The 23,456-nt window shown below is 51.4% G+C and overlaps 10 protein-coding genes across 10 annotated transcripts; 5 read left to right on the forward strand and 5 right to left on the reverse strand.

Moving 5' to 3' along the window:
* Positions 1-1,984: 1,984 nt before the first annotated feature.
* Positions 1,985-2,365, forward strand: GT037_007586 (uncharacterized protein; the record flags this gene model as incomplete). The annotated part of the gene is made up of 2 exons (XM_038932633.1): positions 1,985-2,242; positions 2,297-2,365. 2 exons carry the CDS (start codon positions 1,985-1,987, stop codon positions 2,363-2,365), a joined length of 327 nt encoding a protein of 108 aa, XP_038785121.1.
* Positions 2,366-4,333: 1,968 nt separating this feature from the next.
* GT037_007587 (glutamate carboxypeptidase 2) lies at positions 4,334-6,806 on the reverse strand (the record flags this gene model as incomplete). Its single annotated transcript, XM_038932634.1, has 3 exons — positions 4,334-5,127; positions 5,178-5,831; positions 5,879-6,806. 3 exons carry the CDS (start codon positions 6,804-6,806, stop codon positions 4,334-4,336), a joined length of 2,376 nt encoding a protein of 791 aa, XP_038785122.1.
* Positions 6,807-7,315: 509 nt separating this feature from the next.
* Positions 7,316-8,140, forward strand: GT037_007588 (uncharacterized protein; the record flags this gene model as incomplete). The annotated part of the gene is made up of 1 exon (XM_038932635.1): positions 7,316-8,140. One exon carries the CDS (start codon positions 7,316-7,318, stop codon positions 8,138-8,140), a length of 825 nt encoding a protein of 274 aa, XP_038785123.1.
* A 276-nt stretch (positions 8,141-8,416) lies between these two features.
* On the reverse strand, positions 8,417-8,789 carry GT037_007589 (uncharacterized protein; the record flags this gene model as incomplete). The annotated part of the gene is made up of 2 exons (XM_038932636.1): positions 8,417-8,421; positions 8,477-8,789. 2 exons carry the CDS (start codon positions 8,787-8,789, stop codon positions 8,417-8,419), a joined length of 318 nt encoding a protein of 105 aa, XP_038785124.1.
* Positions 8,529-8,966, forward strand: GT037_007590 (uncharacterized protein; the record flags this gene model as incomplete). Its single annotated transcript, XM_038932637.1, has 2 exons — positions 8,529-8,867; positions 8,922-8,966. 2 exons carry the CDS (start codon positions 8,529-8,531, stop codon positions 8,964-8,966), a joined length of 384 nt encoding a protein of 127 aa, XP_038785125.1.
* Positions 8,967-9,637: 671 nt separating this feature from the next.
* On the reverse strand, positions 9,638-10,729 carry GT037_007591 (glycoside hydrolase family 61 protein; the record flags this gene model as incomplete). Its single annotated transcript, XM_038932638.1, has 2 exons — positions 9,638-10,077; positions 10,135-10,729. 2 exons carry the CDS (start codon positions 10,727-10,729, stop codon positions 9,638-9,640), a joined length of 1,035 nt encoding a protein of 344 aa, XP_038785126.1.
* Positions 10,730-13,000: 2,271 nt separating this feature from the next.
* On the reverse strand, positions 13,001-16,028 carry GT037_007592 (transcription factor c2h2; the record flags this gene model as incomplete). The annotated part of the gene is made up of 3 exons (XM_038932639.1): positions 13,001-13,966; positions 14,016-15,819; positions 15,961-16,028. 3 exons carry the CDS (start codon positions 16,026-16,028, stop codon positions 13,001-13,003), a joined length of 2,838 nt encoding a protein of 945 aa, XP_038785127.1.
* Positions 16,029-17,128: 1,100 nt separating this feature from the next.
* On the forward strand, positions 17,129-18,286 carry GT037_007593 (glycoside hydrolase family 93 protein; the record flags this gene model as incomplete). Its single annotated transcript, XM_038932640.1, has 1 exon — positions 17,129-18,286. One exon carries the CDS (start codon positions 17,129-17,131, stop codon positions 18,284-18,286), a length of 1,158 nt encoding a protein of 385 aa, XP_038785128.1.
* Positions 18,287-19,038: 752 nt separating this feature from the next.
* GT037_007594 (40s ribosomal protein s19) lies at positions 19,039-19,744 on the forward strand (the record flags this gene model as incomplete). Its single annotated transcript, XM_038932641.1, has 5 exons — positions 19,039-19,127; positions 19,215-19,231; positions 19,274-19,300; positions 19,361-19,437; positions 19,496-19,744. 5 exons carry the CDS (start codon positions 19,039-19,041, stop codon positions 19,742-19,744), a joined length of 459 nt encoding a protein of 152 aa, XP_038785129.1.
* A 554-nt stretch (positions 19,745-20,298) lies between these two features.
* Positions 20,299-23,038, reverse strand: GT037_007595 (dihydroxy-acid dehydratase-like protein; the record flags this gene model as incomplete). The annotated part of the gene is made up of 7 exons (XM_038932642.1): positions 20,299-21,367; positions 21,429-21,804; positions 21,855-21,962; positions 22,040-22,047; positions 22,095-22,192; positions 22,257-22,425; positions 22,839-23,038. 7 exons carry the CDS (start codon positions 23,036-23,038, stop codon positions 20,299-20,301), a joined length of 2,028 nt encoding a protein of 675 aa, XP_038785130.1.
* Between the last annotated feature and the right edge of the window lie 418 nt (positions 23,039-23,456).

Genomic DNA, 23,456 nt, shown 5'->3' on the forward strand with positions numbered 1-23,456 from the left:
CTTCATCCCACCTGTTCTGACCTCGATGATTGGGCGCACAAACGAACGCCTATTAAGAGGGTACGCCACAGTATCGTGTCCTGTCGTTTTGTCGTTTTGTAGAGTTGCGTCGGGTGCTGCCTTCTACCCTTTCCAGGGCAGCTTGCACTACGAGTGTCTTCTCGCTACGCTTCGAATTTTGGTGTTGTCGCACCGGAGCTCACGAATCGTCATGTCTCTATAGTTGGATCTGATCTACACAGAGGCAGAGAAAGGGTATAGCGGGCCAAGACGGAAGTCAAAACGTTTTGTCGGCTATCTGTCGGTGGGAAAGGCGCACCACGAGAAGCCGAAGCGACAGTACTGTCGAGGCGAGGGTCGTATCTAGAATTGGGGACTCTTTGGATCTTCCCTTGATTGCCGTCGTGCTAAAGAGAAAGGAATGAGTTGGACCGGTCCGTTGAGCGTGTCGTTCTGTGTAGAGCCTGGGCGCTGAGCGACGACACCGATAAGCCTTTAGCAGCAGGGCTTGATAGCCACTGGAGCCGTACATGATATTGGATACTGGTTTGAAGCACTACTGCTTGCGTGAGTTGAAGTAATATGCAGGTTGTATGGATAAGTGGTGTTGGCTTGTGAGCGTGGAAAACAGGATATTAATTTGTTCTACGCTTTTACCAATGAGTCAGTAGGCAAGTGTCAACACGGCAACACTGAACAGTACCGGTTTCTCAGACTATACTTCGAGGTTTTGTTACGACGCGATTCATGTAATCAAATGAATTCAACAATTTCTGAAGGCATCCCATGTTTCAGTGCAGAAAATGAAGTCAGAGCACGTTGTTGTGAAAAAGATTTTCGCTCATTTCTTGCCGGACAGTGATTTGCCAGTATTGTGATGTACACAGCAGGCGGAGAAGACAGGTAGATAGAGTACCATGCCAGGACCTACCTGCTGTCTAATTGATCTAGCTCATAGACGCGGGAGCTTTGGACATTGAGACCCCAGAGCTCTATGAAGTCTTGATGGCCATGCAAGCGCAAGCGCTGTTCTCGCAATCCGCATAGATTCTCTCCTTGCTTCACCAAATCGACTTGCAACCCTTTTTTGATCCTGTACTTTGTCTCTTGTCGCTAAGGTCGTGATGGCATAGCCTGTGGCGTGGTAGTGTGACGTGATCGGAAATAATCTAGGATACGTTATCATTAATCAAAGTGTTTGCAAGTAAGAGAAAAGCAGAATTGTAAGGGAGTGGAATTCACGCCCTTGACATTCTCAGACTTTCCAAGGGCTTTGCTAAAACATTCGTCATAAACCCAAAAAGCTTTCGGGCCTAAGTGTTGAAAACTAACACAGGTTCATCATTGAGTGTCGGTAGATAGGCCGCCCCAACGTGCAAGTGTTTGAAGGGACCTGGGGAAGACTTAGCTTGTTTTGGAGATTGGGTACGTGATCTGTCCAGGCGGTAGCGATGACGGTGAAGGGGCGGCAGTGGAGTAGTCGGCGAGAGAACTGTACTGGGTTAACTGTGTGCATAGAGAGATATTCGAGAGATTGGCTTAAGATGCCCTCAGAAAGTGCTTTTTATCATGAGATCAATAACTACAACTGCCGATACGACAGTCATCTTGGGAAGAGAATGAGTGGGCTTTGAGCCACAGAATTTGCGAAGTAGGGGAAGGGAAGAGGGAGACTCAGCTTGACGGAGTACCTAGGTAACAGATCGTGGCGAGTGTTGCTGAAGTTCAAGGAGGTAGAGAATGGTGAAGAGTTTACAAGTGACTGAGGAAAAAACGAGAGGGGAGGGAACAATATTGGGAGCTAACCGAATCGTGGGTCACGTCATCAGATCATGGTGTTTGTCGTTCATAATAGTGAGGCCGCGAGGACAAGTTGCTGTGCAACACATCTCATCACAACAGTAAGAAACCTTTCGATTCGGATGCTATCATAGAGACCAGATAATCTAACCTTCTAGTCATCACACACAGATACAAATACACAATGGCAGCTCCTCTTCCCCGCCCTCGCATCGCCAGCACGCTCATCGCTGAGCGCGACGTCCTTGAGCAAGACATCCGAAACAACAATGCAGCAATCGAACAATGGGCCGTCTTGCCAAGGTGGAACTGGCAGGAGCTTCGAGCTGCGCGAATTCTGGGGCAACGGCTCGAACGCGAGGTCATTCTACTCACTATCGAAATCGACATTGCCTTGACGCGAGAGGTGGCCAACATGGAGTGGCTCATGTCACTAAGCCAAGTAAGCTCTCGAATGCCTGTCAATTTCCCAACACATCAATTGACTCATTTGAAGGAGGAGTTACGCACTCGCCTGCGGCTTGCCTGGCGAGCGGTCTTGTCCCGGAAGGCTCGTACACCGTAGAAAGAAGGAGGAAGGGGACGATAACGAAGAGCGACCGACTTGATTGTCAGACTACTTAACCATAATGAATACCCCGTTCAAGATGTCATCATGTAATGCAATGCACAGAGTTGTGACCTGCAGGTGGCTACGTAGATTTTACAGCGCTCAGTCCTAGCCAGTTTGAGTGAACGTTCTCTCCCTGCCACGCCCACATCCATTGTCAGACTAAGCAAACATCTCTTGTCGCTTTTGTATTGTTGTTTGGTCTTGTATGATTGAAGGGAAAAGTCGGCATGCTGGGCGGTTGAGGCTTTGGTGGGTGATGCGGCTGTCTGCAGAGACGTCAGTAGACGTGACATTTGCGCGTACGCATACGGCTTTCTAGTAGTTAGGGCTCCATATAATAGATTGTCCCGATTTGCTGTGACTTGTTGTTGTCGTAGGGTGCTGGCCGGTGGAACAGCAGCTTGGAGTTTGGCCGTAGCAGTGGCGAGATCAGTGTACCTGGGTAGATGAGTGGGAAAGGTGTATGAATGTGCTCATGAATACTGTTGGCATCGATGGAGCACACGTTCAGAGAGTTTCAAGAAAGGCCGCACACCATAGCGAACATGTACGTGCTGACAACATCATCTGATGTTGTTATTGCAAAATGTACATAGGTACGACGCGTCACCGCTAGCTATCGACACCTCAAAGTCCGATGACAGCCAATACACCCAAGCACATAAACAAAGTCTAGATAATGAAGAAAAGATCTCTTCTTCCTCAAGTAACTCGCAAGCGAGAAGACTTAATGAAAAAGATCGCGTCAGCCAGAGGTAGTGTAATACTGGCAACACTGTGCCAACGAGTATAAACAAGTCCAGTGACTCGTCGGCTGGTTCAAAAAATTGTTGGGGAAGGTCGAGGCAGGCCGCACACGTCGGCACTCCCTCAAGACCTGGATAACGAGAGGAGAAGGGATGGGTGAGAAGGGGTTTATATGCTCCTCGTCCACTGGGCACGCTAACGTGCACATGACCTGGAGATTATATTTTCCGGGCTGAGCATTGTTGGACATGGTTAATCTTCGGCAACTGCTGGAGGCACCGGTGGTGAAAGGGTATTGTGGCTTATGGCCGCACTTAGATCAACGTCCGTGCCTTGTTGGCTGTGTAGAGTCACACTCTTCTTGCCCACCATTGCAAGACAGCTACGTCCTTTTCCTTTATCTCTCGCTCCCGAGAGCATCTGTATTGAAGGAAATATAAGACGTAGTTTTGGCATTGCGTGGTGACTGGCTAATGAGGACTTTTTCGAAGCTTACGACGATTTGTGGTTCGGTCTGGGACTACCTTTGGGTTCAGCCCTAGATTTAAGACTCAATTTCTGTGCTCCATGTCACTTCTTTTCATCGTGTTTTCGGACTTGTCAGTTGCTTGAGGAAGATCGAGAGGGGGTTCATTGTTGCTCTACGTCATGTCCCATGGCTCGAGGATCCCTAGGTACTTTGTCGTTAGCAAAAGACACGAAACACAGATTTCTGATCGAGATTTAGCCTTGTGTTTTGGCCCAGCCAACAAATGATCTTCCGCGTTCCGTTCTTGATAGTAACTTCAAAGCCGTTGACGCATACCACATATGCGCAGAATAAGAGTGAGAGTGAAACAATTCGAACCTGTCTTATCGTGGTGTATCCATACCATCCTCCCATCGCCGCCACATTCCTGAATCCAGAACTCTCACCGTTCATATACTGCAACAGCGACCTTCGAACTCCACACGGTGGAATGCGTCCACAAGTACGAGGTCGTGACGAACGAACGAAAGGGGAACCCTGCGAGAGAAAGCTGGCTTAGCTATCAGCTGTGCTCTCGCAGTATAGTTGCATGCCTCACACAACATGAAAGTCTTCAAGCTACGATTGAAAGAAGGATGTGTCGGTTCCAGGACTAAGAATTGGCTAATCTACACATAGTCCATACTGTTTTTGTGACTCCTTGCTTACTCCTCCAACCAGTCTGCAGCGCTACTAATAGCTTTGCTCACAATACCAACCCATCTTCTGACACTTTCCTCGTTGCCTTCTTCTATGGCCTCAACGATACCAGGGAACGTGGCACCTGAATAGCCGGTCCATTTCCCAGGAGCAAAGACGACGTGCTTGAACCAGCTTCGTCCATCCAGGCCGTTAGGGAACAAGAACTTCCTCTCCAGGTATTTGTACTTGGTGTTGATCGCACGGATGGCAAGGTACAGCTGCACCTTCTTCCAGGGCTGCCACCAGGGTATATCGCCAATGTTAGAGTATTGGATCGTGAGATCAGAGGCGGTAGCATCATGGAGGGTAGACGAGAACTGGAAGTGGGATACGGCTTCATCAAGAGTTTGCCAGAATTCGCCAAGGTCTTTACTAGGTGCGGCATCGTGTGCCTTCTGTTTGACGGCGTCAACGTACTTTTGCAGACCGATGGCGTAGTCCGTGGCGTTGAGCTGGAGAACAGGTGTGTCGATGAGCTTTGCTGCTACAAGTGCCCAAACCTTTGCTATCGTAGCGTGGTACTCAAAGGTTGGATCTCCAAACTTTTTCATCCAGTCGAACGAATCGTAATTGCTGTGGTAGTGGTAGACAGCAGATTTGGGATCGCCACCAAAGCCCATGTCGATACTTGGAATGCCAGCGAAATCTTGGAAGGCGGTGAAGTCACTGCCGGAGCCCATGGTTTCGATACGCTTGTCCCATACGTCGTATACCGATTGACCAGCGATTGTCTGGTTCGGGGATTTGACCACGTGCGCTGACATATGTTAGCTGAGTCGGATGAACAGAGTATAAAAGCAGACTTACCAGCCTCCTCAACCACTCTACTCAGCAAGGGCGCCGCTGACAGCTTGAAATCCGGGCCGACTGATCCAACATCGACATTCAGATATGCGACTGTCGAACCAGAGAGCCAGGGCAGGTACTCCTCTACCCACTCAGTGCTTCCAACCAGGCCGTACTCCTCGCCGTCCCAGCTCGCAAAGACAATTGTCCTCATGGGCTTCCAGCCAGCCTGCATAGCAGCACCGAAGCTTCTAATGACCTCATTGAGCGCTGCGCTGCCGCTGTTAGGATCCCCAGCACCGCCAGCAATCCAAGCGTCGCGGTGGTTGCCAAGAACAATTACTTCGTCGGGAATGGTGCCATTGATGATTCCGATGACGTTCCACAGAGGCGTCGTGACATACTCCTGCTCGTTGACCAAGTTCAGCACTAAGTGGTCAGGCGAAGGTCCAACATTGTATTCTACGCCCATGTAGTCCAGCCCGCCACCGTGCCAATGCTCGTCGAAGGTCGAGGCTTTCGGGCCGTGGCCGTTGAGCGCTTTGAGGAGGGGGAATGCATCGAGGTAGGAGATGGGAAGCGAGGGGATGTGCGGCATGGCGTGGTCAACGGGCTGGCGGGGGCAGCCGGGCTTTGAGGGATAGCCTGGAGTGGTAGGATCACCTGGTGCAAAGCCTAGGCATTATCAGCGTGGTATAAGAGAAGATCAGGTAGCAACTCACTCAGAAACTGGACGCTTCCTCGCTGGACACTGCTGGGTTCTCTGGCCGGCCCGTTGGGGTATGTCGCGAAGCCGTTCTTCTTGGTCACCTCTCCATCATCACCAGGATCAGTGTACATAGCGACGCCGACCATGCCCAGTTCTTGCGCACGCTTGACCTTTAGACCGCGGAAGACGCCACCGTACTTGGCCAAGGCGATCTTGCCTTGTAGACTAATGTTTGCCGCCTGCAGCTGCTCAAAGTCTTTGTATGTTCCGTAGTTGACGAAAACATATGGCGCCGTCACATTGCCCGAGGCGCTGTACCCGTGGAAGGTGGGCACACGATCAGCGAGTTGACTTGATCCATCCCCATCCAAGACGTCTTCCTCCAGTCGTGCTTCGTATTTGACCTTCCAATCTTGGCCAGTAACTGTGGTGCTGTCTGCCATGTCATCTGTGTGCCCAGTGCTCTCCATGAGGGCTAATCGGTGGCCCTTGGGGTAATTGATGTAGACATCGTAGTCAACAATTGTGCTTTCGACTCCCCATTCCTGCCATCTTTCCCTGGTCCACAGCGCTTGGCTGAGGTTCTTGCCTGCAAGGTGCGGCCCGCTTGTGTAGTATCTGCTCCACTCCTCTGCTTTTTCAGCATTGGGTGTTTCCAGCAGCGACTTCTGCAGGTCTTGGAAATCCAGGGCCGACTTTCGTGTCCATCCTGCGGGTATCTGTGAGGTTGATAGCGAAGATGTCGAAAGTCGCGATGCAGGGGCTAATTCGTCTTGGCTGGGCGGCGCAAAGCTGAAGATGAAGATTGCAGCGAGTCCTCCTGCGACTATGGTTGCGCTGAGCAAAGTAGTGCATATAAAGCGTAGGCGATGGTGTGGGTAGCGGTCGCGATGGGGTCTGACGTCGACGCGTTGAATCAGCGGCGTGCTTTCGTCGGCCATGGTGACCGGCTTCTCATTGCTCGCCGGGAGCTGCATATACAAACAAGATGAATTTCGTACGCCTAACCCGAGGCTTTTCGGACGGTAGCTGAGATAAGAGACAGCTGCGCAGAGCTATGCCGTGGCACCAGTGACAGCTCGGCTTCGATGGCGTCACATACTTATCTGATCCTATCTTAGCGCGCATGTCATGTCAGGGGTCCAGGGAACCGCCGAATGGGTCGCTAACCACGACCCCGTCTTGTCACTCGTGCAGAGCATCACACATCATGCAAAACATCTTCATCACGAGTCACCTCACAATGTTCGCCGAATTTCTCTTTATCCCTAGCCTGGCTCTTCCGTCGACCAACAAGAACATCGTGAAGCCTATCTGTTGGACAAGTGTGACAGCGTCGTGGTGACAATGGCAGATACACTGGGTGATAGCGTCTAAGTGAGCGTTTATATCCATGCAAATCCCTTGTGCTTCTCCCAAAAACTGCAAATTATTCTCAAATAACATCACAATGGACACTTCTCGAGTCGAAGCTCCGCAGCTGATGGGAGTTACGGGCGACCGCTGCGCGTCTTGCAGGTCGACCACCGTTCCCTTGTACGCCCTCCACTGTCATGAAAGCGGCGACTTTTACTGCCGCGACTGCCTTACTAAAGAATTCTATTCTGCTAGTCCAAGCGATCAGGCCATACGATGCCCTCACCCGACCTGCCGTCGCTCGATTGGCTTCAAGTTGCTAACTCCTCTTGGGCAACATCTTCATCTGAACAATGACTTTTACGATCGCGAATGCATCGATGACATCCGCCAGCAATCGGACGTCATGAACAACTTGGTCGCCTTCACAGGCGAGGAGGCTGAGGTTATCTTACACCATGTCTATAGTATGTTCGAGGACCAGCTCATGGATCCTGTTACGCTCGGCGGCGTCCCCGGTCACATCACTGCAGACTCTGTGCAATCGCTCCAAACTAGCTTTGACTGTAATCCTTTTGTGTGTGGCTTTCTCGCAGAGATGAAAATTGGTTCCAAATTGATGACTACACCTTACGAGCTTGAAGAAGACCTTAACGCTCTGCTCTCCAGGTTACTCTTCCAATACGCACAGTGGAGCTATGGCAACGAACTTTCTCGCCACGGTGTCGATTTTGCCAACGAAGAGGCTGTGCTAGGAGTAGCCTTGGAGAATTACAAGCCCATCATTGAGCTCAAGGACAACTGGGAATTGATCATCAGAAAATGGGTGGAGCTGTTGGCATGGAGGCATTTGGAACGTCTGGCGTCACCTGAGTGCGGTGCTGCGGACCGTCAAAACATGCATCCCAAGTACATGTAAGGGTAGGTCTAGGCCACTTTGCGATTTTAACACAATGCAACGTACTACCTCTCCAGGTCTTATTGTCGAAAGACTAATATATGGCTTGCTACATATTGGTTACGCGTCAAGCCTATATGCAACGGTATCAATAACTATATGTTCATTCCTCTGCACTTCCTCTATCAATGTTCTAGAAATTTGCAATTACGTTGGTCTTTGTTATCTGAGCAAGTCTTCGTCACGCGCCTCTCGACAAGCGGTGGTCTACCAACGATTCCGTGCGTACTAATCTCGTCAGTCTATTTACTATCCACTCCGACCGCCTTGTCTCGACTGAAGACCAACTTCTCTCACCACACGAATCCCCACCGTCAACATCACCAACGTTTCCACCCCAACCACTACTATGCCTGCCTTCCTCCATGACACCAGCGCCTTCAAAGCTTGGGAGGTTGAGCCCATGTGCGGCATTCAACGCCGCAATTTCGCCCGTCTCGTTCGAGCTTGGGGTGCCTGCCACCGTCAGCTTCTCCTTCTGAATCTGTGTGAACGCACCGCGTTCTTTGTGACCCATGACCTGGCCATGAACGAGGCCTTCCTTGATGTCTTGCACGGCAGCGAACTTCACGAGTGCGCCCTGAAGGGTCGTCCGTCTCCAGCGTCGCATGATGAGGTACGAACAGAGGATGAACGTGGCTGTGGCAGAAGAAACCCGGCTCAGCCAGGAGCATCGATCACAGATCAAGTAGGTCATTGTTCTTGTTGCTTGAAGCGTGATCACCTGCTAATGCGAGTGCAGAGCAGCAAGGAACGCGATTTGAAACGGCTCGACGACTTGAGGTGAAAACTCCTTCGCAATGCGGCTGCCCTGCCCCTCCTCTCCCCTGGTCACTTCTCTCTTCCTATTCCTCGCATCCTCGGCACCGATAAATAATTCCGGCACCCTAGTTCGTACGAACTAGTTCAGAATCCCAAAAGGGTAGAGTGTGGGCTCTCATCGAGCGCAGAGCTATACGCACTGTCTTGAGGATAGCTTCCAAGATACGAGTAGATTGATGTCTTCGTAACGTAGCCCGATAGTTACGTAGATATCACGGCGGATCTTGCATGATTTTGCTGTGAAGGCGAACGCCTACAATGTGCAACTCAACACTACCGCCTCTTTCAGACCAACGGAATGCCTTCGACATCACATCCTCTACCGCTCAACTTGATTTCCAATTATATCTAGGGCACTGCAGAGTTTCAGGCCATGTTGAGACAGCCTGAGAAATGACAAAGTCAGCACCAGACATAGTTTATATGATCAATAAGCTCACTCAATCTTACGTGGTAGGTTGGAGAAAAGGGTTTAATAACCAAAGCGCTATGCTACAAAGAAGGTGCACTATACACAAAGAAGTGAACCAGTCGTCGTGTCCAACGAACGAACCAAAGTATCTCTCAGAAGAATATCCATCAATCATATCATCCCCCAAATCTGCTCATATGCGAGAAGTCACTCTTGCGAAACGCTTAGAAGAAAGAGCGGGCGTGGCGGCGAGCCTTGGAAGCAGAGCCGCTGGCCTTACCCTCGAGCCAAGTGATAAAAGTGTCAATGGTGAAGGTCTCGGGGAGCTCGTCACCACCGGTGGATGGGGCAGCAGAAGAGGTAGCAGGCTCCTCCTCAGCGATGGGAGTGGCAACGGGAGTAGCAACAGGGCTGGCGCTGGCGGCAGGGCTGGAGATGGGGGTAGTGGCGTTACCGCTGGGGGTAGGAGCAGCGGAAGGAGTGCTGGGCTTTGTAGGAGTAGAAGAACCACCGGAGCCGAAGAGAGCAGGGCCAGGGACGGTGTAGTCGATGGTGGCGGCGTAGGGGTTGAAGAGGATGCCGGGGTCTGTGGGGGTGTAGAGCTCAGTTCCGACAACACCCTCTGGGGTCTCGGTTCCGGAACCAGTCACCTCGATGTTGAGGCCTGTAGGGGTCAGATTAGTGATCGGTTTCGAATATAGAACTCAAAAGTTATACTTACATTGAGGGTAGTTCTGGGCACCGTTCTCGGAACCAGCGCCGTGGAGAGCAATGATTTCGTGGCGGAAGACGTACTTGCCGGCGGCGAGGCTCTCTGGGACGGTGACGGGCCAAGTGTTGTTCTGGCCGATCATTTTGACGGCAGCCCACTCGCCGTCCTCGTAACCAGCGCCGTCGATCTTGGTCCACTTGAGCTCCTCCTTCTTGACTGAGGCAATGTCGCCAGTGTAAGGAGCGACGTAGGTGATGACGGGACCCATGTGGCTGTCGGGCCAGACGGACCAGTGGAACTCTACAACACCACCAGCGGTAACCTTGGCCATGGCGTCAGAGCTACCCTCAGGGCTGGCAGCCTTGTGGCAGATGATGTCGGCAGTGGAGAAGGAGTTGGGCTCTACAAAGCCATTGTCGAGGTTTTCGGCATACCAGCCAATGTGCTCGGGGATCTCACCGCCGTTCTGCTTGGCATAGTAGTAGTCGAGCTTGAAGCCCTGGGAGTAGACACCATCGATGGTGACACCGGTGACAGTACCGTGGGCGGTGGCCGTGGCAGCAAGAGCCGCGATGGCGCTGAGGGAGGTGATGGTCTTGTACATGTTGACTGATGTGGATGGAAAGGTTCTTCGAAAGAATGAAGTCGTTCGATGGAAACGAAAGTTCGATTGGTAGTTGTTGAAAGAGTGTCTGCCGGCTTCACACAGTGAAGGGACTTGAAGAACGAATGTGGATTGAAAAGAAGGGACTGGTATAGAACCGTAGAATGAAGCTGTAGCGATGATACTTCTGGAGAGGTACCGACGTGCTCTATTTATTCAATTCAGTCTCTGCTCGAATGCTCGGCCTACATTGACCCACATCCTGGGCGACTCGCAAAATGAGTGCCCAGAATGGCGGGTTCATGCCGCGCGCAAAACTATGCACGTCTTCTGTTTTGTTTGAATCGCCATGTTTCCTCATGTGGAGAGACAAGCGATATTGTCAGGATGCGCAGGACGTCCCGTGCCTGCAGCCCAGCGTCAAACTGCGGCTCTGGAGCAGTGGCAGAAGCACTACGCCCTGCCATGATTCCGTCTCCGGGCTACGGTATGCATCGTACGCCTGGCTGTCTTCTGAATGAATCGTTCTCGTCGGTGATGTAGTGGTTTCGGGTTCTAGCGACAGCGTGGAGCGGGCCCGATGAAACGTGCATCCCGCCTGTTCCTGGTTTTCGCCTTTGCATACTTGCGCCGCCAAGACCTTAGCTGTTTCTGTCAGACGAGGTGCCGAGAACGCCGCAATTGTGTGGCGCCTGTCAAACGTCTAGATTCGACTGCAACGGGGTTGAACGATGTGGTGCTGATGAACTGGAGGGTCGGCGTTCATGCAGTCGATGGCGAGCTCGAAACAAACTTCAGCAAGATCGGTACTGGCGAACCACGGGTCCTAGAATCCACCGAACCATGTTCTCCCATCCTCTCTTTTTCGGTATTATTCATACCCATCTCACCGCACTACATGCGAAGCCATCAACCGACCCCATCTCATGATTCACAGCTCTTGTCGGCTCGCCTAATTCGCGCGCGCAACTGTCACGCACCCCTGACAGCGTACATGATCCATCGGACCCACTCCACCGACCTTCGCGTGTACAGCCTCGTTTCAAACGTGAAACGGCCAATATTCCCCCAATAGTAGTGTGCGGCGTTGCATCTAGATCGAGGCAGGCGTGCTTGACGGCAACGTCGTCGAGATTAGACAAGTCGGGTGTTCGGAGGGGGCGCGTTCTTGGACAACGGGCGCGGGAAAGCCAACATCGCAGGAGCGACGTCGTTGACTTTAACATCTTTTTACTTTTCCTCTTTATCCGTCTTCTTCCTTTTAGGCTGCATTTGTCTGATGCCTGTGGGCCTGATGATAGATTTCCACTATGTCTCGAACGTAGCTCAGTAGAAGGTTCCTGTCACAGCTTAGCACAATAAGAAGCTGCCACCCTTTGCCTACCATCACGTAAACCTCCAGTCTCTGGCATTTCGATTGCGATGTCCATATAAAACTTGTCTGTAAACCTACGGGCTCCTTCATCAGCTTCCCTTTTTCAGGCCAAGACATAACGTAAATCCTCTGGCATTGTCATGATTATTGCCAATATTGCTCTCGAGTCCCCTTGCGTGCTGTCAGGCTGGTATGTTCCCCTATTCTCTGTCACCTAGTAGTAACTGGAGTACTCTCAAGTTCTGTCGTCATTTTTCTGCTTTCTGGGTGACGATACCACATGTGTCTTCTGGCGGCCCTCTAGGACCTCCACTGATCGCGAGCGAATCCGCTCCGCATACGCCTACAGACCACGCCTCCTCTGCCGCTGCAGCATTTTTCGAGTGCCTATCAGCTCATATGTGGGAAGGTTTCCCACTCCTGAAACAAAATATGCCAGCAATCATACAGCACCTAAGTCCAATGGCGAAGATGAATAGCAGTGTTGATTCATAGCCTACCACAAATGCCGATAAAAGGATCATCTTTTGTCCCTGCGCCATACACATGTGACAAATCGAAACTCGGCTTTTTGAGGGAACGACAACCCTATTCGCTAGTTTGATGTCAACGGAAGAACGAACATCATAGGGATACGTGCTGGCAACGAGTAGCCTTAAGTACTTTAGAAGTCGATTTAGTGACAAAGGAAGTGTATTTTACTCATTCTTGTAGGTAGAAATGGTCTTCAGCTGGCTATATATGCAAAGCTTCGACTTCGCAGTTTCGTAGTGGCAAATGGATAAATTATCTCAAAACATGCGCAAACAGCCGCATGCAACGTGCTTACTTCACTTGTAGATCAAACCGCTCAGCATAATCAACGTGTAGCAGCTCACACACTTCTACGCATCTAGTCACTCCAGCCACGCTTGCATACCACCGACCAACAAGACCGCTAAGCCCAAAACCCACTGCGCAACCCCGAACGCACCCTGCACGTCACCCTTCTTAATAGTCCATAGAATCGCAAACGCGAGGCTACCCAAGCCACAGATACCCATCGTTACCGCCCACACCCGCTGCGCAAGAAACCCTTCTACAAGATGTACACCCCAGCCCATGCCAAAGTCCAGACGCTGGCGCCGTTTTGGGCTGCGAAGATACGTAATCAACTCACCTTCATAGTCTTGAGGGTGTTTGAACAAATGGAGAAGGTAGGTGCTTCCAACAGGAGGTAGAAGGTCGTTGGGCTCGAATGAATACGGATGTTGAGATGGGGCCTGAGACTTCTCAGGGTCGTTAGTCGACGATGAAGAGGTAGCAGATCTGGGCGGCATGGATGGCACAGCACGGATATCAGCGAAACGATTACGATGGATTTCAAATTGAACGAACTCGATGGTCGTAAGTCCGCGAAGACGAGCCCAGTTGAACCATCGTCGATTGAGCTGGTCATAGTGGTCGCGTAGCGCAAGAGCCAGATCTTTATCGCTTCTTATGCGTCCTTCGTTAACATCAAGATGGACAATCTTGGGCGTGAGGCGGCCCTCATTTGCACAGGTCAAGAGCCAGGACTCCTCGGCGAAAGACGGCATTCGAACACTGAAGGAGTTGGTAGTACGCGTACGAGTAGGGCTGTACTTGGAAGTATCACTGCCTCTTATCCAAGAATTGGGTCCTCCATAAGTCGAAGATGGCGTAGTTAGTGTGGAAGCTCTACTGGAAGAATCAAAGATGGAGGCCATTGATGATGCCGTACTACTTTGGCTGGTAGAACTTCGTGGTGTGTGAGCTCTTGGGCGATTGAGAAAGGCTTCAAGAAGACGAGCAGCGTTTGGTCGCTGTTCGATAAAATCATCATACAGCGGCTCACCACATGACTGCGGTCCATTAGCATGGTCTAGCTGGAGGGCATGTCATGATACTTACACAAGTCCACCGAACACGAACATGTCCCTGTGGCACAGCTGGCTCAGTCCCGAAGGTATCACGAAGCGACCGGAATCCTTCATAAGCTTTATCTGATAAGGCACTCAGCGCAAGACCCCAGTACACCAACGTTGGACTACGCTTCCCAAGTGGCACCGATCGAATCTCTACTTCCGAAGGCAGTGGTATCTCACCAACGTGTTCGCTATCCAGTGGCTCAATTATCCTGGGTACCGATACTTCTGTGGTGTCATCTTCGACATCTTCATTGTCGGGAATGGCTTTACCCAGCGCCCTTCCCAGGGCTTCACGAAGCTCTTCTGAACGATCGACTTCCTCCCAATCAGGAGAACATGACACATTGGCGTGATCTACCTCCATTGGTGACGATGATAATGATGCGGGTTTGCGAACCCTGGGTGACCTCTTTCGTCGCGTCGCTGGCGACACGTGTGCAGACCTTGTTTGAGGCACGTCAGTCACAAGTCGCAATCCCAGCCCAGGCCTAGAGGGAACCTGTAAATCGTCCGCCGACAAGTGACGTAGATGTTGCGGCTTCATTGCCTTAAGGTTTCGTGTCTGTTGCGACCAAGTACCATACTCATTGGTCGCTGGAATAAAGTCACCAGACTTGCGAGACGTTGGACGAAAGCGTTGGCGCAAAGTTGCCGACTCTACTTCAGTCTCAATAGTCAAGCTGGGTGATGCATTGAGTACCGGCCCCGCTCGATGCTTGACCGATTTGTGAGCATCAGACCGTTTAAGGTCCAGGGCCAGTGTACGACTTTTGATTCGGGGACGGGTCTTCTTCTCTATCCGTTTTCGTACAGGCCCAACAAGCGATAGACCACGAGTTGGCGTCTTCACAATGCTGGAAACCGAGGTTGAACGGGTGGGAAGAGTCGTGGTGGTCTGAGAGAATGGGTCCACGTCGGTCTGGTCTTCATCCATACGGCCGTATATCGAGCGAACGTCTGGTAAGAGAGTTTCAGCGTCACTCAGACCATCTTCTGCGATCGAGCTCCGAGCCAGGCTATGGCGCGGCGGGCATTCCATGGATGATGCGGCAGGCTCAACAGATTCAGTCACGGTGGATGGGTGTGGTCGTTGTATGCCTGGCGAATTTGAAGTACCGATCTCGAAAACATCGTTGCGTGCATGAAGCATGTCGGTAGTCGATATGACAGCGGAAGGAGGGCAATACAACTCTGCCGGTAAAATCGCGGAATCAAGCTCTTGGGTTTCTGGTGTTTGTTCTGCGTTGGCTCGTTGACCTAGTTCCACTTCTGCAATCTCATTTGAATCCGTGGAACCTTTCAATAAGCGCACCACATAGCCCTTTCCTTTCTTCTTGATCCTGGCCTTGATGTCGGTAAGCCTTTTTGATTGGACAGAAGCTGTCGAGTCGCTTCGAGAAAACGATACGTTCCAATCCGGCACAACCTTTCTGAGGAAGTCAGGAGGTACATTTTCCAGATCGGCCCAGCCTTGCTTGTCATGCAGGGGGGTAATTGGTGGGCTTGTCTCCTGAGGTGAAACTACTACCGAATGTTCTGCGTCTGATTTCAAGCCGTTTCGCGGTATCATAGGAGAAGTGATGTGAGGTGTACAGTTCAGAGGTACGCCGTTCGTCAGCTGTTGTTTGGAGCCAAGGTTGAACACAAGTTGAAATTGGCCTGGATTCCTTGCATCTTCCTGGAGATTTAGCGTAAATGGGACTGATTGGGTCTTCTCGTATTGTGGAAGAGGTGTTTCGCGACCGGCGTCAGAGGCTTTTGAATCATTGACCATCACTTGAGGCTGGCTGAAACGTAACGGAACTGGAGAAGCTATTGAGGAAGCCTGTTGCAAAGCGCAAATCAGCCACTGATCCTATCATCGTCTCTAGCCTTGCGATAGCAACGAGTTGCCCCGCTTGATGCCTGAGAGCCGCATAGAGACTTACCATGTTCGCGTAGTGTTCACGGCAGGACGCAGGAACAGTCGCTTGAAGGACGTAAGGAAGGGCGGCATGATGATACTTTTGACCGGTCAAGACTGTAGTCAGCTGTTTCTTGGATGAACGAACCAGAGACGTCTACTGCGGTCGTTCTTGCACTGCCACCACTCCTGCAAGGTGATCAACGAGGCTGTTGTGTCGCCCTGCTGATTGGCGGACTCCATGAGCGGGGCGCAGTCATCACCACAAGTGCGGGTTGCCTCATCTCTGCCTACACTCTTTAACTCGCCTTACCCCTTGGGAGTGCAAGCCGACAGTTTCGTAGCCTTAATGCATGTATTACCTGCTTTTCAACCCCAGGGGCCGTCCGTTCTCTGTCCGTGTACACTTTCCGCACGTCGATTTGACAATCGCACCCAAGTTCATCTTACCTTATATGAGGTGAAAGACGTATCGCATGACCCGACTGAGGGGTGTGTAGCAACGCGGTAGCAATGGAGGTGATGTTAGGATAGACTTCGTGGCTGTCGAGGTAGCGAGGTTTCGCGTGTCGCGTTCCATAGCACGCTCCTACCCGCCTGCCAAGCCGTGCGTTTTGTCCGTGGGCCGCCTTTTACTTCCAGCCCCCAACGCCGACACCTACCATCACAACAGCACAACTTCGGCATCTCTCCGACACCCAAGAACTTGGCTTTTGAAGTCCGGACAGATCCTCGTCACATGCTCTCAGTATTCTTCCGGACCAATCTGTTCAGAGCTGTTCCTCCGCGCCTCGGCACGCTTGATCACTAGCAATTAGCTAAGCTAGCCAAGTTGCTGGTAGAAGCACCGATGCCTCGGTGTATAAACTACCGCCTTCCCCGCAAGACACGGAGATCCCTGTTCTCCACAATTTCTCCGGACAGCGGTCTCGAGATTCCCCGCCATTAGAAGACGTAGTTCTTGTGGAGAGCTGGGATGCTTACCAGATGTGGCAGGGCAACATGACGTTAACGGACAGACTCCGATAACTATCTCGCACCAAATACCGGGAGCAAACTATAGATCGCATGGCATGATGGTAGGGATCCTGGTAGAATGAGCGGAAGACTTGTATTGGCGTTTGTTTATATACCACGTCTACACCGTCCGCATTTCTTGCCCCATCATCTTGCACATTTCTCAAGCCTTCAAGATGCGTCTCTCCACCCTCTTCCTCTCGCTCGTTAGCGTGGCGTCTACAGTTGTTTCAGCGCTCCCGCAGAAGGCTGAACAACCTACCTTCTCTCGCAACGTGATCTTCTCGCCACCCAGAAACGCCAACTGGACCGACCCTGGTGTGCTTTACGCCCGCAGTGCGCAGCTCCCTGACGGTTCGCTTCTTGCAACATGGGAGAACTACTCGCCTGAGCCACCAAAAGTTTACTTCCCTATCTTCAAGTCATCCGACGGAGGAAAGACTTGGAAGGAGTTTTCGCGCGTTCAAGATACTCAGAATGGCTTTGGTCTGCGCTACCAGCCATTCCTTTACGTGCTGCCCGAGAAGATTGGTGGTTACAAGGCCGGCACCGTCCTGATATCTGGATCCTCCATCCCCACCGACCTTTCCACCACGGAAATCGTCCTCTACGCATCCAAGGATGGCGGCAAGACTTGGGAGTTTGTTTCTTCTATCGCAGCTGGTGGTGAAGCTCGCCCCAACAATGGTCTGACTCCTGTTTGGGAGCCTTTCCTGATGATGAACAAGAAGACCCTCATTTGCTACTACTCCGACCAGCGAGACAACGCCACCTACGGTCAGAAGATGGTTCACCAGACTACCACCGACCTCAAGAAGTGGGGACCAGTCGTCGACGACGTCACGTACCCTACCTACACCGACCGCCCAGGAATGCCTACTGTTGCCAAGCTGCCCAATGGCAAGTACATCATGACATACGAATACGGCGGTGGACCAGTCATCACAGACTCCTACCAGTTCCCTGTCTACTACAAGATCGTCTCCGACCCCGAGAAGTTCGGCGAGGCTACTGGAATCAGCCTGAAATCTACTGATGGCACTATCCCTACTGGTTCTCCATACGTCGTCTGGAGCCCTGTCGGTGGCAAGAATGGAACCATCATTGCCAGCGCTCACAGCGGCACCAACGCTTCTGGCTCCGAGGTCTACATCAACAAGGGTCTTGGGCAGGGACCTTGGATCAAGGTCAACACTCCTGAGGGAAGCTCATACACCAGGCATCTTCGCATCCTGAAAGACCAGTCAAAGCTCTTGATTATGGGCGGTGGACAGCTGCCACCTAGCAACACTAATTCGGTCACCGTTACCGTTGTTGACATCAGCAAATGGTAGATGGGATCTTTGGATTGATCATGATGCTCAAATAAACCCAATATCAATAACATACGAATTGAAATTTAATTTGTCTGTGAATGTATACTTCGCCCTCTATGGCATGCAGTGACATGCCGACTAACGACGCTACTCCGATGCGGCAGGAGTCCATGCATCATTTACTATCGGGTACTTGTACAAAAATATGATTCGTTATACTGTGCGAGCGTCATCAAGATCTCCATACATGATATGCAGGTAGCCCAGACGTCTCCCTGAATATCGCGAAAAAACTAAAGAGGAAGGTCTGCGCAGCAAGCAGATGACTGAGCAGTTGCATGTATAGAGCTTTGTTGCAGAAGACATGAAGGAAAGTCTGGTCGTTGCATGTTATTTGGCAGTTGATGAAGAATGCGAAGGTGCGTTGGAATGCCGATCTAGAGAAGCAATGTCTACAGACTAGAGTACCGCACAGTATTTCTAGCAGCGGGAGATTCAACAGCGGAATCATGTTCGATCGCGCATCCGAGTCATGAAGATGTTCAACAGTTGTTGTTGTTGCACCGCACGGTCTCAGGAATGATGATGGTTCGCGCCTGGATCTAGCGCCCCACTAGCGCCGGCCCGACCATTTATCCTGAGCAAGCGAGCCACCGTAGGTCACCAAATTCGGGTCTTGCGATATCTTTGAAAATCGCAGCATTTCAACGACAAGCCCACCGACCGCCTCTCCCTACCCCAACCCGACAACCCGATCAAATACCGCCAAAATGCCCGGTGTAGGAGTCAAGGACATCGAGTCCCACAAGTTCGTCCAAGCCTACGCGGCTTTCTTGAAGCGCCAGGGAAAGCTCCCCATGTAAGTTGTACCGTTTGCGCGAAACAGTAGCCGAGAGAAAAAGCTGACAGTTCCTAGTCCAGGTTCGTCTCTATCCAGCGGGTGAAGGATGAAGCCTGAATCCCGTAAATGGGGGATAACCTCAGCTTGCTGACCCTTATCTACAGGCTGGGTTGACACTGTCAAGACAAGCCGTAAGTTGACATCTCCGTCTTTGTGATGCCTACTCTGGAATGCCCACTAACGACTCACAGACTCCAATGAGCTTCCTCCCCAGGACATCGACTGGTTCTACGTCCGCGCCGCTGCCGTCGCCCGCCACGTCTACATGGTACGCGAAGATTTCGAGACAACGGATATGTGTAGTACGGTACTGATGAATGGAACAGCGCAAGACTGTCGGTGTAGGCCGTCTCCGCAAGGTCCACGGATCCACCAAGAACCGCGGCTCGCGCCCCTCCCACCACGTTGACGCCTCCGGCTCCGTCGACCGCAAGGTCATGCAGGCTCTTGAGAAGATTGGTGTCCTTGAGCAGGACGAGGACAAGGGTGGCCGCCGCATCACACAATCTGGCCAGCGTGATTTGGACCGTATCGCCCAGACCACCCTCGAGGCTGAGGAGGAGGATGACGAGTAAATGTTTCCATAAAGCATGTGGCAGGGATGCGACAAAAGCACTGTCTAGCATTTGATTGCGGGACGGTTACGGATCTACACGGTTTACGGCTTATGGCGTTGAAGACATGACTTCGCTGGGCCTGCATTTAGCCTAGGATATCCAATGACACTGGGCTTGGGCCTCAAAAGCAACATGATACCCCTCTACCTCGACGACTGTGTGCAACATTTTTACTATCGTGACTTTGCTCTATTGATGATGTTAGCTAATTGACATCTGTACAAATGAACCAAGCTCTTTCAAGCTTTACCCAATCTCAAGATTCCGCTTTGCCGGTATATAATGTGTTGCATCCCACACACTAGCAGCCCATAGCGCATACGTTCATATTGCAGTATGGTTGGGGTATGGCTTGTGGAAATCGAGCTTTTTAGTAGAAGACCAAGTCCTTTCGAGAGAGAGAGAGAGTAACGCCACTGTATGCAGCGTATATCGTCTTCTCAGATGCGTGGCTCTCGAATCTTGGTGAACATTTGTATCTCATGTCAATTCGCATGTTATGTACTCTAGTTTCAAAACAAATCCGTCATAGCACCATGGCTTGCATCACCAACCAGTCTAGCATACTTGGCCAGTACACCTCTAGTAACCGGCATACTAGGTGCTACCCACTCCTCTAATCTCTTATCAATCTCCTCCTGCGGCACATCCATATCAATCCGGTTCTTCTCTGCATCAATGGTGATCATATCACCATTCTTCACGACGGCGATAGGACCACCGACAGCAGCCTCAGGACATATGTGTCCAACGATAAAACCGTGAGAAGCTCCAGAGTATCGACCGTCAGTGATGAGAGCTACATTCGTCAACTTGGCGCCCATAATGGCTGCTGAAGCTTTGAGTTGCTCTGGCATTCCTGGTCCTCCCTTGGGACCCTCGTAGCGCACTACCACCACGACATTTTCGCCATGCGGTATTTGTCCGAGGTTCAACGCACGGTCAAGCTCGTGTTCCTTGTTGAAAACGATCGCTTTGCCTGTGAACTTCAAGCCTTCTTTGCCCGTGATCTTTGCTACCGCACCAGAGGGAGCGAGGTTGCCGCGCAAGATCTCGATGTGACCGGTGGGCTTGATCGGGTTGTTTAGTGGGCGGATGAGTACCTGATCTTGTGGCAGCGACGGATATGATTCGATGTTTTCTGCCAAAGTCTTGCCGGTGACGGTCGGGATGCTACCATCAAGCAAGTTGGCAGCAACAAGAAGTTTCATGACAGATGGCATACCACCGATATCGAAGAGATCGGCTGCCATGTACCTTCCTGATGGTGCGAGGTCGGCGAGGAAGGGGATCTTGTTGGACACACGTTGGAAGTCATCGAGTGTCAAGGGGACCCCTGCTGTGCCTGCCATGGCGAGGAGATGCAAGACAGCGTTTGTAGATCCACCTAGTACCATCATCATGACAAGAGCATTCTCGAAAGAAGCTTTTGTGAGAAGCTTTCGAGGTGTGATGTTCTTTTCCATGCAGACTCTTATCGCGGCGGCGGCTTTGGCGCATTCGCGCATCTTCGTAGGAGAAGTGGCAGGTGTAGTGGAGGAGTTTGGAAGGGTTAGCCCCATTGCTTCAATCGAGGTTGACCTATGATATTCAAAGTCAACATGTGTCTCATATATAGTTAGTACAAGGAGATCAGACTGACATGGTGTTTGCCGTATACATTCCTCCACAAGCGCCAGCTCCTGGGCAAGCATTTCTCTCGATGTCCTCCATTATCTCGTCTGGCGAAAACTTACCCTCCGTCGCACTCTTCAAATTCTTGTATATGTATGCGCCATGGCTTTCGTAGCAGGTCGATATGTTGATGGGTTTCTTCAGCGTCTCCGAATAACCTGGCATTATCGAACCACCGTAGACCATGAGTGACGGCCGGTTGTGTCGCGCGAAAGCCATGATGACTCCGGGCATGTTCTTGTCGCATCCGGGAATGGCTATGCAGGCGTCATGGTGCTGAGCACATGTTACAGTCTCGATACTGTCGGCGATGACTTCGCGAGTCTGGAGGGAGAAGCGCATGCCTAGAAGGCTGTCAGAATGCGTAGAAGTTCGCCAACGTTGACCAGCATACCTTCTCCACCCATAGTGATTCCGTCAGACACACCAATTGTGTTGTACTGCCATGCTAGCATGTTGTCGTTCTGGACGTGCTTCTTAATCTCCTTCCCAAGATCCAATACTATTGCGTCGTTAGTACACATATCAAGGTACGGCAGCCTTCGCCCTATCTTATGCTGAAGGCATGCGTCTACTCACAGTGCATGCTGCGATATCATCAGTATTATGACAACAAATCCGTGGGTGAACTCACTTGCATGGGTTGCCCTCCCACCAAACGCTTGCAATTCCCACGTGGGGCTGCGTCTTCATGGCCTCTCGTGATGGCACGCCAGCTGCGTACAGCATTGCCTAAGCGGTGGGAGTCATTAGTGACTGAAATGCTTCAATCATCGTGACACCGGGAATAGCGAACCTGGGCCCCCGGGAAATTGTGGCCAGTGGTGAGTGTAGACGAGTACTTGTTCAACGCAGGCTTTCCATCTTCAAGTTTGGCGTCATCGGGAAGGTGTGGGAAGCTGAGAAAGCGTGGCTCTTCCGGTTCACGCTGCTTCTGAAGATTGCGCGGGTCCATGGCAGGCGAGCTGATATGTTAGATTAGAACAGGTTGATGTGGCCAACGGCGTAGAAGTGAGGATGCACAGATTACCTCGAAGAGGTTCGAAGAATGAGCAATGATAAAATCAACCCAATGGACGAAGTGGTCACCCGGGAACGAGATACGGTTGATAGCTAGCAGTTACCGTGTGTACCCAGGTACTCCCGCAGCAGGGATGTGGGCAATCGCCGACTGCCCTAGTGATAATCGAGCAATCCGAATGCTCCAACAGGTGTCTGTGTGGGGCATTGACAGTTCTTTGTCACATCGTGCTGTAGCTAAAGCTCGGAAGGAGGGAGGGGTTCCTCGGATGAGGGCACACTGGTACTGCGCGCGTTAGTTCTGTCAGACACAAAGGTTGACCAATGCGACAAAGCTGATTGAAAGCCGAATTATGACGATTGGAAGCCATCTAGCGCCATGTCTTTTGGTCTGGGGGATTTACTTTGGTTGCGGCCAAATCCGGTGTGTGTCGGCGTAACTACCGGCGCGGCTTCGGCTTGACCAGATGCGGTGTCTGCAACGGCGAAGTCGCTCGCGGGGTGTTCTGGAAAGACGCCATCTCGCGATGGGTATGGCGGGGAGTGACTCGCATACATGCCTTGGATCTGGTATGCTTGCGAGGTCGTCGGAGCTCATAAGGCTGCATGGCTTGGTTATGTACACATTTGTAACATATCTATACCGACAACTTCTGGACTAGTCGGTCTAAGCCCGAGTACCCGGTCAACACAGGTATACTTTACCTTTGAAAGAGTGGAAGAATCAACGACCAAGCACGAAGAAAGCATGTGTCGTTGGAATGTCGGGCTTATAGTGTCGCACCAACAGGTCCGAGGATGACATGCACAGCCACGCGGATGACGGGAGATACTTTTCAATAAGATGCGGAAATGGGAAGACAAAGTACAGTTCCTCATAAAGTTTTGCAATGGACGAAAGATGTTCAGGGGGATGTCGTTGCAAACGAAGGCTCCAGCACGATCCCTGCCAAGTTCCCACGATGAATGGGAGAAA

The sequence above is a fragment of the Alternaria burnsii genome (genome assembly GCF_013036055.1).
Source record: "Alternaria burnsii strain CBS107.38 chromosome Unknown 715, whole genome shotgun sequence".
Classification (NCBI taxonomy): Eukaryota; Fungi; Ascomycota; class Dothideomycetes; order Pleosporales; family Pleosporaceae; genus Alternaria; species Alternaria burnsii.